Below are 13,998 nucleotides of genomic sequence, written 5' to 3'. Positions count from 1 at the left end.
AGTAAAGTAAAGTAAAGTAAAGTAAAGTAAAGTAAAGTAAAGTAAAGTAAAGTAAAGTAAAGTAAAGTAAAGTAAAGTAAAGTAAAGTAAAGTAAAGTAAAGTAAAGTAAAGTAAAGTAAAGTAAAGTAAAGTAAAGTAAAGTAAAGTAAAGTAAAGTAAAGTAAAGTAAAGTAAAGTAAAGTAAAGTAAAGTAAAGTAAAGTAAAGTAAAGTAAAGTAAAGTAAAGTAAAGTAAAGTAAAGTAAAGTAAAGTAAAGTAAAGTAAAGTAAAGTAAAGTAAAGTAAAGTAAAGTAAAGTAAAGTAAAGTAAAGTAAAGTAAAGTAAAGTAAAGTAAAGTAAAGTAAAGTAAAGTAAAGTAAAGTAAAGTAAAGTAAAGTAAAGTAAAGTAAAGTAAAGTAAAGTAAAGTAAAGTAAAGTAAAGTAAAGTAAAGTAAAGTAAAGTAAAGTAAAGTAAAGTAAAGTAAAGTAAAGTAAAGTAAAGTAAAGTAAAGTAAAGTAAAGTAAAGTAAAGTAAAGTAAAGTAAAGTAAAGTAAAGTAAAGTAAAGTAAAGTAAAGTAAAGTAAAGTAAAGTAAAGTAAAGTAAAGTAAAGTAAAGTAAAGTAAAGTAAAGTAAAGTAAAGTAAAGTAAAGTAAAGTAAAGTAAAGTAAAGTAAAGTAAAGTAAAGTAAAGTAAAGTAAAGTAAAGTAAAGTAAAGTAAAGTAAAGTAAAGTAAAGTAAAGTAAAGTAAAGTAAAGTAAAGTAAAGTAAAGTAAAGTAAAGTAAAGTAAAGTAAAGTAAAGTAAAGTAAAGTAAAGTAAAGTAAAGTAAAGTAAAGTAAAGTAAAGTAAAGTAAAGTAAAGTAAAGTAAAGTAAAGTAAAGTAAAGTAAAGTAAAGTAAAGTAAAGTAAAGTAAAGTAAAGTAAAGTAAAGTAAAGTAAAGTAAAGTAAAGTAAAGTAAAGTAAAGTAAAGTAAAGTAAAGTAAAGTAAAGTAAAGTAAAGTAAAGTAAAGTAAAGTAAAGTAAAGTAAAGTAAAGTAAAGTAAAGTAAAGTAAAGTAAAGTAAAGTAAAGTAAAGTAAAGTAAAGTAAAGTAAAGTAAAGTAAAGTAAAGTAAAGTAAAGTAAAGTAAAGTAAAGTAAAGTAAAGTAAAGTAAAGTAAAGTAAAGTAAAGTAAAGTAAAGTAAAGTAAAGTAAAGTAAAGTAAAGTAAAGTAAAGTAAAGTAAAGTAAAGTAAAGTAAAGTAAAGTAAAGTAAAGTAAAGTAAAGTAAAGTAAAGTAAAGTAAAGTAAAGTAAAGTAAAGTAAAGTAAAGTAAAGTAAAGTAAAGTAAAGTAAAGTAAAGTAAAGTAAAGTAAAGTAAAGTAAAGTAAAGTAAAGTAAAGTAAAGTAAAGTAAAGTAAAGTAAAGTAAAGTAAAGTAAAGTAAAGTAAAGTAAAGTAAAGTAAAGTAAAGTAAAGTAAAGTAAAGTAAAGTAAAGTAAAGTAAAGTAAAGTAAAGTAAAGTAAAGTAAAGTAAAGTAAAGTAAAGTAAAGTAAAGTAAAGTAAAGTAAAGTAAAGTAAAGTAAAGTAAAGTAAAGTAAAGTAAAGTAAAGTAAAGTAAAGTAAAGTAAAGTAAAGTAAAGTAAAGTAAAGTAAAGTAAAGTAAAGTAAAGTAAAGTAAAGTAAAGTAAAGTAAAGTAAAGTAAAGTAAAGTAAAGTAAAGTAAAGTAAAGTAAAGTAAAGTAAAGTAAAGTAAAGTAAAGTAAAGTAAAGTAAAGTAAAGTAAAGTAAAGTAAAGTAAAGTAAAGTAAAGTAAAGTAAAGTAAAGTAAAGTAAAGTAAAGTAAAGTAAAGTAAAGTAAAGTAAAGTAAAGTAAAGTAAAGTAAAGTAAAGTAAAGTAAAGTAAAGTAAAGTAAAGTAAAGTAAAGTAAAGTAAAGTAAAGTAAAGTAAAGTAAAGTAAAGTAAAGTAAAGTAAAGTAAAGTAAAGTAAAGTAAAGTAAAGTAAAGTAAAGTAAAGTAAAGTAAAGTAAAGTAAAGTAAAGTAAAGTAAAGTAAAGTAAAGTAAAGTAAAGTAAAGTAAAGTAAAGTAAAGTAAAGTAAAGTAAAGTAAAGTAAAGTAAAGTAAAGTAAAGTAAAGTAAAGTAAAGTAAAGTAAAGTAAAGTAAAGTAAAGTAAAAAAAATTAAATTAAATTAAAATAAATTAAATTACATTAAATTAAATTACATTAAATTAAATTAAATTCAATCCTTCATGGCGAACGGTCGTGTGTAAAATTAAAATTATCAATTATAAAAGTCGAGTTGTGGTTCATTAGTGGAGTGTGAGAATAGCAAAAATGCAAGAAATAATCTGTGCTCAATGTGAGGTGGCAATTAAAAGTAAAGTCAAGAAATGACGTGTGTGTACTTCATCTTTTCACTTCTCACCATGTTGCTCCATCCAACAATCAAGTTACAACGGTATGAGTGCTGAAAAAAAGCAGCTTGGAAATGCCACAAATGCAGAGACCGAATAAACTCTTCTTATCATATTATTGTCTCTGATTCCCCAAAACGCAAAAACGAATTGTAGACGATGATGATGACGTTTTTGAAGACAACAACAAAAGGTCCAAAGATGAAGTATCGAAAATCGGTGCTCAACAATAGTCCAATAATACACAAAACACAAAAACAGGAATATCAGAAATAAATAACGCCATACAAGTAATCATGCAGAACATGTCTCAAATGTCTACACAACTAATGTCAATAAACTCCCAATTGCAAAACCAACAATCCACCTTAACACAAATAAATGGTGATGTCTCAAATCTTCCAGTGAGTGAGTTACAAATACAAAATCAAAAAAAAAAAAAAAAAAGAGATAAAAATAAATGAAATGGAACATAATATAAACAGGCTGGAGCAAAAACTGATCGAAAGAAATAAACAACTTAAATGATCCCAATATGAGTGCAGCCGATGTGTTAGAAAAAGTAGCAACAAACCCTAATGTGCAACTCTCAGAAGCTGACGTTGATAATGCATATCACATTAAAACCAAAACCAAAGTGATCGTAGAATTAACATCTCTCTGAAAGGAGAGAGAAATAATGGGCAAAATGCAATAATGAGCAACACACATAACAAATGTCTAGATAGTTGTTTTTATTGACTTCAGCAAAGCGTTTGACACCCTACGCAATAAAAATATCATACGAATTCTTGAGAGAAATGGAATTCGAGGACAGTGTCTGTAATGGATAAAAGATTACCAGGATCGCAGAACCTATAAGGTAAAGGTTGAAAATAGCTTAAGCCAAGAGGTATGCTTTACGTATGGGGTTCCTCAGGGATCAAAACTGGGACCTATATTGTTCCTGATATACGCCAATGAAATGCTGAATCAATTCAATTCCAGCGACACTTTCTCCTATGCCATTGTAGTGGTTCATCAGAAGCTTGAATCAGCAATTAATATAACCCAATTAACAGGCAGAATTAACAACACAAAACAAGCTAATAAACAGCAAATTTGTACACTCACAGCCGCAGATTAACTTGCAAAACGCCAACTTTCATAACTCTATTAATCAAATATATACAAACAATGTCGAAAACCACAATAATAAAGAATTCGCAAAAACACATAACACCTTGACGGTAAAAAATATATACAATACCATCATAATAAATGAATTCTACGACGACTCATCCCTATTGCCAATAAATCATCAATACAACACAAGAAGACGCGCAGAAGGAAGATACAATATGCCCAGATTGCCTTCTATATTAAATGCGATACAGCCTAATGTCCTCTGTTTACAAAATAGAGGAAAAATTAAATTAAGAAATTTCCTTATTAACTCGCATAAAGCGAACAAACAAATTTGTTTAAATTTCTTTGTAAAAGATTACCTTATAATATTTTGTTATCCATTGTTATCTAATCTGTAATGTTTAATTATGTATTTAATTTAGTACTACGAATTTTTGACCTTTTCATTGTATATCCGTGCTAACAAGCCTTAGGCTTCGCGAGGCACAAATTGCAATGAATTTTCATTTCAATAAAAATTAGTTAAAGAAAAATCAAAAAAAAATATATGTTTATCTATAATTTGTAATTCACAAAGACTGCAAACGATGACTTCTTTTTGGGCTGATGCCATTGTAAGATCGTCTATATTTTTCAATATTATAAACGATATTTTAAACGAATCACGTTGAATTTTTATGCGCTACCGTACTTAGACCGTCCTTTCGCAATGAAGGCTACAGTAAATGAATTGAATTGCATTGAATTAAATTTAAATAAATTGAATTAAAACAATACATAGGAATTTACAGAAATGATAGTTCGAAAAAGCACGCTTACTTTCGAAAGAGTAAAGCTAGGCACTTGATATTTTGCACAAATAATTCAAATACAAACACTTCTGCCGTAATGCACCTCTTAGTAAGTAAATTATTTATAAACTTACTTACGATAGAGTTTATGCCTAGAAACTGTAACTCCTTCATGATTGACGTCGGTTTTACTTTATTTTAAGCACATTCAACGTCAAAAAATACTACCATTGTATATTCCTTGACAGCGAGATAACCCTCTATGTTACCGACTAGGTCGTGCAGTGCTGTTTCAGTCGACCTGTCCTTACTATATGCATGCTGCTGCCGAAAAGGAGATCTTCAAGGATGTTTGGCCTAAAATATTTTTCTATTAACCTCTCTAGACTATTTGATATAAATGATGACAGACTTCGTGTGGTAAGGTTTTCCTGCTTTCGGAATGAAAATGACCCTTGTGTCTCTCCATCCCGCATGTATATATGACATGCTGATACCAGCAGAGTATATCTCCCTCAGCCTGGAAACCAGTCTATCAGACACAGCTTGTAATTTAACTGGTGATACATCATCAGGGCCTGGCGGCTTGAAGGAGTCGAAACTTTTTATCGCCCAAAGGATTTTCGGCTCAGACACAATTTTTCTAATTACTTCTGACGAATGCATACCAGTGTCAACTTCTTCTTGCGCCACATTATTCGTTGGATAATTTCCGGGAAATGTGTATTAGCGAGTAATTCTAGTGTTTCCTCACTAGACATTGCTCATATATTCTGATTTCTGAAAATACTCCACCGCAATAGCTCTCGAGGACTGAATCTTCATTGCCCTATAGGCCTCAGATGTATTCTCCAGTATTTGTTCTGAGCCTCTTTTAGCTCACCCTACATTCTTAACTCAGGCTTGTAGATATCTCAATCGTGTGGAGAGATTCCTGCAGTCCTTCCTTAGGCCCACCAGCTCTGGGGTCCACCTAAGCGGTCGTGTTTGCCCCTTGGCTTGGCACATGCTGACACAAGCGAGTCATTCAGGGCCTTCGTTATCCGCTTGAACTTTATGTCTTTATCGTGCGCAGTTGTCACTTCCTTTTCTGGTCTAGAAGGGATAGACGTGCAGAAGTGTTCCGAAATCTACCCAATCCGCCTTTTTATCTGTTCAGCTGAGAGATCACTTCTTCAGTATTTTTCGAAGTCTGAAACTAATATAACGATGATCAGAGAAGCTGTGGTCATCCAACATTTTTCTGTTGCTTATTCTTGCGTTAATATCTTCCGATACAAAGGTAATATCTAGTACCTCCTAACTGTTCTTGGTAATAAATGTGGTTTTATCCCCTTTATTAAAAATCGCCAGATTGCAACTTATATTATATCCGAAAAGCAGCTCACCCCTTTCGTTGACAACCGAATTTCCCATATCTGGTGATGTGCATTTGCATCACTTCCTACAATGGGGCTCTTCTTCCCTGTAGAAGCGGCTTCAACCAGCAACTTAAGGTTTGAGGGCGGCATCGTGTGCCATATATAGGGAAGCCAGCCAGTAATGAGACTTGTTTATTTCAAGGCTGGCTACTACTGAAGCTTCAGTGATTAGCTACGGAAGAAGAAGAGCATTAGGAGTACTCTTTGTAAGAATGCAGGCTCTGTGTCTCTCATTCGCCTTGAGCAGTTTAAGACCCGGAATTCTTAGGCCACCAACCATTCCTCTACACACCCATGGTTCATGGATAAGAACCACGTCAAATACCCCATCATCAGGAGGACTTTAAGTGCCGCCGAAGCGGCCTCTCCTTCTGCTGATAAATCTCCACATTTGTGGACCATAGTTAGGTTTCAGAACTATCACCACTTTTGCATTAGCCTCGTCTTCTGAGGAGTTCATCCTCACAAGATTCGTTAGATCTTGTCATGATGAACTTCTGAACGCATCCGGGGGCGAGTGGGAAAACAGTTTAAACGCTCTTCCTCAGGACACTGGACACTTGTGGTGTGGACGATTCTTCCTTAGATGCTCTAATTGCTGCTGTCGAAGTACTTTTTGAGTTCCGTCCATCCCCGCTGGCACTTACCTTCAGCCCAGTCCAACTGGATGACCCATTCACACAGGGCTTGTGTGGGTGGGTCATCGTTTTGATACCTTCCCCTGTTGTTTCGATCGTGGTAGGGTTATTTTCAGTCTCCTGCAATCCGCCAGACTTTAGCGATAGTTCCTCGGGTAAGTGTTCAGCAACAACTGCTACGTCGTCTCCTGATTCCCCAACCCCATCAACTTTTTGAGGTCTGCGAGACAGCCGGAATGTAGTAGGAATACTGCATGACTCCTGTCACCGTCAGCCTCATTCAATCTACCATTCTTCCGGTCGGTGGTTGAAGGATTGGGATAACATTCCCTAAGTCATCCAAGTATGGATTCAAGATCTGAGAAAATCCTTGGTATCCAACCGCACGTTTCAATTGAGCATTGATTCCCGAATGCAATTAGTCCGCATCGGTCCGATACCAGCCCATATCGCCACAAACTGGAGGAGCCCCAGGAAATTCCGCAAGAATATCGGAGTATACTGATGACAGTCCGCTCCAATTATTCCAATGTATGCAGCTCTGTTCTCCTCCCTCGTCGACGACTGACTTCACCAAACTGTCCCTAGCAACATTAGCAAACGTTCTTGGACCCATCTTACTCTTGTTCGACCTAGTTCTTTTAGGCATTGGTGACCGCAGCCTTTATCATTGAGCTTAAAATTGAATCGGACAGCACTCATTGATATGTGAGGAGTATGCCCCAGTTCCTTAATGGAATGTTTATGGGCAAATTTGCATTTGACCACAGCCTTTTGGCTGACTGCGAAGCATCTTCCGAACCGTGATGTCTTTGGGGTAGCCTGTGCAGCGAAACTCCGAACCCAATTTCGGGAGTCTCTCTGCCTAACAGTGAGTGACCTTATATTATTCCAACCTCTTAGAGCGCTTAACAAGCCGATGACTGGCTTGTTAAGCCAGTCATCGGCCTCTTTTAAACCTAACCTAATTGAAGATATAATTATTAATTAATTTTTTTATTTTCTAGGTTGTTGACACATCGATGCCCCTGTTCCACAAACAGTTTTATTTCGATAGAGTGAAAGAAGATATAGAACTTTTTTCAGCGTTAGCCGTTAATATCCAAGCGGAAAGTCTACTGAAACGCAGTCTTTTTTACACAACAAATGACGAAGGATTTTTCGAAATAGACTATAGAACTGGTAAGTCTTCAATTCTGTATGTTTTCAAATAATGCTTTTAAAATAAGAGCTTTTTGTTCAGAAATGCTTTGGAAGTATATTTTCAGGAAATAAGCCTTTTCAAGATTTCAAAATGAAATAGTACTTAAGATAAAGCATGTTGAAAACAATCCTTTGAACAGAGATTCGGGAATACTGTGAAATGTCTAAAATGTTGGTGGCTACACGCAAAATAATAATTCGTTTGACATAAAGGAAATTTTCGCCAATTAAACTTCTTTTCTGAAAAACGATGGACTTTGTTTACGGTAAAAGTAAATTTTTTTGCGATAAATTTTTGCTAGAATTTGTGACAACAAATATTAAGTTTTTCTCCCTAACAATTTTTCCCCAAAAATAAAATAAATCATCGTGAAAGGGGTCGCGTATGCTGATGACGTAGCAATTGCGGTTAGGGGAAAGTTTCCCAGCACTCTAAGAGATATACTTCAGAAAGTTCAAAGTGCAACAGCAAAGTGGGCTACCGAAAGTGGTCTTGGGATAAATCCGTGCAAGACGGAAGTAGTCATTTTCAGCAGGAGATACAAGTTGCCTACAGTGGAACCTATCTCCTTGGGTGAAGGGAATGTTCCATTTACAAAAAGCGCAAAATTGCTGGGTGTATTGCTGGACAGGAAATTGAATTTCAAATCCAACATCTTGGAAAGGGCAAGAAAGGCCACACTAGCCTATACACCTGCAAGAGAGCCATTGGCAAAAGTTGGGGGCTTAGACCGAGTGTCATGCATTGGGTATATACTGCAGTTGTCAGACCTATAATGCTATATGGTGTTGTGGTCTGGTGGACAGCGCCTCATAAGTCCAACTACCTCTCAATACTCAACCGGATCCAAAGGATGGCTTGTTTGTGCATCACAGCCGCACTGAGGACCCAAATTGCACCGACCACTGCCGTGAGGTTAAGGGAGCTTTCTCATAAAAATTACTGTACCACTATTTCTGATAGAACCGATTGGAACTACGATATCCCTGGTAACAGAAATTACATAGGCTTCTATACGGATGGTTCCAAACTAAACGACCAGGTGGGCTTTGGGGTGTACTCTAAAGATCTAGAACTGATCATATCGAAAAGGTTACCCGACCACTGCAGTGTGTATCAAGCAGAGATCCTTGCAATTAAGGAGGTGGTGTAATGGCTACGATATAATGTCATTACGACGATTGGCATAAATATCTTCCAGTCAGCCAGGCAGCCATTAAATCCCTGAAGAACGTATATCTGAACACTAAAACCGCACTTGAATTTTAGAGATCTCTCAACGAGATGGCTGAACAGTTCAAAATTCCCCTGTTCTGCGTGCCGGGCTACAGAGATATCCCAAGGAATTGTAAAGCGGATGAGCTTGCGAGACTAGTCTTGCAAACTATCCTACACATTCCAGGGATATGCCTCTAGCGACATGTAAGCTAAGTTTTCAGGACCAGGCCCGTGGGACATCGAATGATAGCTGGTCACAAAGAGGGGGCTGTGAGCATTCCAAAACTATGTGGTCTAATCGAGAATTGAAGAGGTGTACTGCTTGGATGTCATTGGCTAGAACAGACGTCTCAGTCATTGTGTCCGTCATGACAGGCCACTGTCTAATCTGAAAACATGCTGACAGACTGAAGGTTACAAGAAACGACTTTTGCAGAAGCTGTGAGGTCATCGAAGAGACCCAATTTAGGAAGTCTCTCTGCCTAACAGTGAGTGACCTTATATTATTCCAACCTCTTAAAGAGCGTGTTTTATGCCGGAACAATTGAAAATATCAAATTTTCTTTTTCGAGGTTACTCCTCATGAAGAGACCATAGAACACCTTCTGTGGGTCGTAATTTATTGGGCTTTTTAAAGCGATCTGGATGGTTCAGCGGTAGGAGCTAGAAGGCATATTCCTTCTTCTGTTCCTGTGGTATCACAATGGACGAAAACATCAAAGTGAGTCTGATGGCAGACTGCCACTTAAACCTAACCTTACCTATGATGTATGCAGATGACGTACAAATAACCATAAGTGGTTCCGTTCAGAAAGTTAGTGAATGCATAACGATACTCAACGAAGAACTTTCCCGAGTGTATAAGTGGGCTACGGCGAATGGACTTGTTTTATATCCCCAGATGTCCAAATGCCTTATAATATATTGAAATAAGCACTTTTCCATACAAGATCCGGATATAGTCAAAAATAATCAGAATATTGATATTGTTTCTAGCGCGAGGAACTTGGGTGTTGTGTGTCGTTCCGGACCGAATTAGTACCAATGAACGACACGCTAAATGGAACGATCGAAACTAGTAGTTTCATCTCTTTCACTCTTATGGTTCCATAGTTCGTTGTCTCTTTAATTTAATTTTCAGCTTCGTTCCATCGGCTCAACTCAACTCTTTCCGCTGGTCGACCGCTGGTTTGATATTAAAGACACCGATAGCATTTACTTGATTCTTAATTTCATTTCATTCATTGGTCCTTTTTGGAAATACTTCCTCAAATACCCTTCATTTGTTTTCTTTTTAAGTAAAGAGGACATATTTTAAATGCGTTTTAAGTGAAATTTGAAAAATATACATATAGGTTAATTTAAATGGGTACTATATATACATCAAAATAGACAATTGTTTATCAAAAAAAATGGAAAAAAAAACCTTCGAGTTCTCCAACTGCAAAGCACTAAGACGATCTGACAATGTCCGTCGGTCTGTCTGTTGAAATCACGCTACAGTCTTTAAAAATTGAGAAATTGAGGTAAACTTTACACAATTTTTTTTTTTTTCTATAGGAAGTTTAAGTTCAAAATGGGTTATATCGCACTATATCTTGATATAGCCCCCATATAGACTGATCTGCCGATTTTAGGCCTTAGGCCCATAAAAACCACTTTTATTATCATTTTTTGTTGAAATTTAGGAGAGTAAGTTGTTTTATGCCTACATATGTCTTGGACATCCTTCTTCAATTTGGCCCAGATCGGTCCAGATTTAGATATAGCTGTCATATGGACCGATCTCCCGATTTCGCTGAAATTTGAGACAGTGAGTTGTGTTAGGCCCTTCGACATGTTTTTTCGATTTGGTACAGATTTGCTCAGGTTTGGATATAGCTTCTATATATACCGATCTGTCCATTGAAGGTTTAGGCCCATAAATAGGACATTGAAATATGTTAAGCTCTTCGACATCCTTTTTCAATTTGGCCCAGATCGGCCCAGATTTGGATACAGCTACCATATAGACCGATCTCTCGATTTAAAGTCTTGGTCCCATAATAGGCGCATTTATTATCCGATTTCCCTGAAATTTGACACAGTGAGTTGTGTTAGGCCATTCGACATGTTTTTTTCGATTAGGTACAGATTGGTTCAGGTTTGGATATAGCTTCTATATATACCGATTTGCCCATTGAAGGTTTAGGCCCATAAATTGCGCATTTATTGTCCCATTACGCTGAAATTTGTGACATTGAAATATGTTAAGCTCTTCGACATCCTTTTTCAATTTGGCCCAGATCGGTCCAGATTTGGATATAGCTACCATATAGACCGATCTCTCGATTTAGTCTTGGTCCCATAATAGGCGCATTTATTATCCGATTTCGCTAAATTTGACACAGTGATTTATGTTAGGCTTTTCGACATCAGACCAATATTTTGATCTACAAAATTTAAAAGAGACTTGTATTTATTAGATCACTCAATGTCAATGTCAATATTTGGATAAAGCTGCTATGGGTGCATAAATTATGCATTTTTTTACCGGATTATGACGAAAGGTGGTTCACATATATACCCGAGGTGGTGGGTATCTAAATTTCGGCCAGGCCGGACTTAATGCCTTTTTACTTTTAACTCATATGTCCCCTCCACCCAGCCAATTTACTAAAATATGCCCATTTGGAAGCAACCTTGGCCCAATATGTGTATACTAGTTAAAAAAATTGTTGGCAGTTTTTATTTCTTAAAGACACCTTTTTCGACAAAATTTAGAAATAATTTTTGCCTTAAATTTTTCATAAAAATTTACAAATTCATTAATTTTCACATTATTTCTAGGACATTTCCAAATGTAACCTTCAATAAACAAATTTGTCGCAAGGCGGAGGAAGGTTCTTGTTGCGAGTCAATTTGTGTTTGTGTTGTGTGACATATTTTTTCAATTCCAAAATCGTTACTTTGGCATAGGAACTATTGGGTTGCTCAAAAAGTAATTGCGGATTTTTCATATAGTCGGCGTTGACAAATTTTTTCAACGGCTTGTGACTCTGTAATTGCATTCTTTCTTCTGTCAGTTATCAGCTGTTACTTTTAGCTTGCTTTAGAAAAAAGTGCGCGAAATTTTGTTTACATTTGTTTGTTTGGCGTCAATTTTAATAAGAAGCCCCAAAGGAGCATTTTCGTCATATTTTACTTTATTATTTCCGTAAAGGAAAAAACGAGGAGCAGGTTGCGAGATGTGTATGGTGATAAAGCCTTAAAAGGAAGACAGTGTCAAAATTGGTTTCGCAAATTCCGTTCTGGAGATTTTTCACTGAGCCACGTTCAGGTCGGCCAAATGAAGTTGATGATGACCAAATCAAAGCATTAGTCGAATTGGATCGTCATGTAACTGAGCGTGAGATAGGAGAGAAGTTAAATATACCAAAATCAACCGTTCATTATCACATAAAAAGTCTTGGGCTGATGAAAAAGCTTAATATTTGGGTACCACATGTATTGAAAGAAATTCATTTAAAAAACCGAATCAACGCTTGTGATATGCACCTTAAACGCAATGAATTCGATCCGTTTTTAAAACGAATCATAACTGGAGATGAAAAATGGATTGTTTACAACAACGTTAGTCGAAAACGATCATGGTCCAAGCATGGTGAACCAGCTCAAACCACTTCAAAAGCTGATATCCACCAAAAGAAGGTTATGCTGTCTGTTTGATGGGATTGGGAGGGTGTGGTATATTTTGAGCTGCTTCCAAGGAACCAAACGATTAATTCGGATGTTTACTGTCAACAATTGGACAAATTGAATACAGGCATCAAGGAGAAGCGACCAGAATTGGTCAATCGTAAAGGTGTTATATTCCACCAGGACAACGCTAGACCGCACACATCTTTGGTCACTCGCCAAAAACTGAGTGAGTTTGGCTGGGAACTTTTGATACATCCACCATATAGCCCTGACCTTGCCCCATCAGACTACCATTTATTTCGATCTTTGCAGAACTCCTTAAATGGTAAAACTTTCGGCAATGATGAGGCTATAAATCGCACTTGGTTCAGTTTTTTTGCAGATAAAGGCCAGAAGTTCTATGAGCGTGGAATACTAAATTTGCCAGGAAGATGGCAAAAGGTTATCGAACAAAATGGCAATTATATATTTGACCGAAAAGGATCGATCCGTTCGATGAAAGATTTTGCCCATGACTACAAGACATATTGTTGGCCTGATCACGTGAATGCCCGGCCGATACGGGATGACTATGAGCACCACACAGGCTGGAACTTTGAGCTCCGACTTGTGTGGTGCCCATCGTTATCACGGGAAGCTTCACAGGTTGCGGATGGTGGAAAGCTCCGTTTTTATGCGGAGTAGCTGCAGTCTCAATGAGGAATCTGAGAGTCTCAATGAGGAATCAGGTGGCACTGGCTCTTAATTAAATACTGAGTGCCAATGATACTCGAGATGACAAGGCGAGTTATTAGCGCCTTCAAATAACCAATGGCCAACATCATCGTCTGTTCCCAGGTTAGGGGCGGCTGGTGGCGAGCGTCGGATCTTGGAGCAAGCGGCTCGCCACAACGAAGGATACATGTGCAATCCCACAACACCCATGCGGTTAGGGCGCTGGGCCAGTAACCCGCCCCCGGAAAACATAGAACTACTATGAAAAACGAAGGAATAGTAAAAACGGATCCCCCCAACGTTGACGACCCACGCAAACGAAAAAAGGACCATGATTTGCGGATCTGCACCTGGAATGTCCGCACTCATTATAAAGAAGGTGCAGTATACGCGCTGGCGGATGTATTAGAAAAGTACAAGGCAGATATAACCGCCTTACAGGAAGTGCGATGGACTGGGAATGGCGTCACTACAACACCAAACGGTGACGAATTATACTATAGCTGCCATAACACGAGGCATGAATTTGGCTGCGGATTTGTGGTTAGTCGGAGACTGAAACACCTTGTCTCAAGCTTTACTCCTGTGGATGAGAGGCTAGCCACAATCCGCATAAAAGCCAAATTCTTCAACATCAGCCTTATTTGTGCCCATGCCCCGACGGAAGACAAAGACGAGCAGAGCAAGAATATTTTCTACGATCGCCTAGAGAGAGAATATGACCGCGGCCCCGCCCATAGTATTAAAATCGTTCTGGGAGATTTTAATGCGAAAATAGGTATGGAAGACATTTTTGGTCCAACAGTCGGAAAGTTTAGCCTCCACG

General features: G+C 36.6%; 1 protein-coding gene across 1 annotated transcript in view; it reads left to right on the top strand.

Annotated features, from left to right (window-relative positions):
- LOC106089744 (fat-like cadherin-related tumor suppressor homolog) overlaps nt 1–13,998 on the top strand; it is a 737,514-nt gene that overhangs the window by 339,659 nt on the left and 383,857 nt on the right. The window contains exon 14 of the mRNA XM_059363292.1: nt 7,363–7,537. Coding sequence (XP_059219275.1) covers nt 7,363–7,537 — 175 coding nt within the window. The remainder of the gene's footprint in view (nt 1–7,362; nt 7,538–13,998) is intronic.

This window comes from Stomoxys calcitrans, chromosome 1 (assembly GCF_963082655.1).
Source record: "Stomoxys calcitrans chromosome 1, idStoCalc2.1, whole genome shotgun sequence".
In the NCBI taxonomy this organism is placed as follows: domain Eukaryota; kingdom Metazoa; phylum Arthropoda; class Insecta; order Diptera; family Muscidae; genus Stomoxys; species Stomoxys calcitrans.
This window is presented reverse-complemented; position numbering and strand designations above follow the sequence as displayed.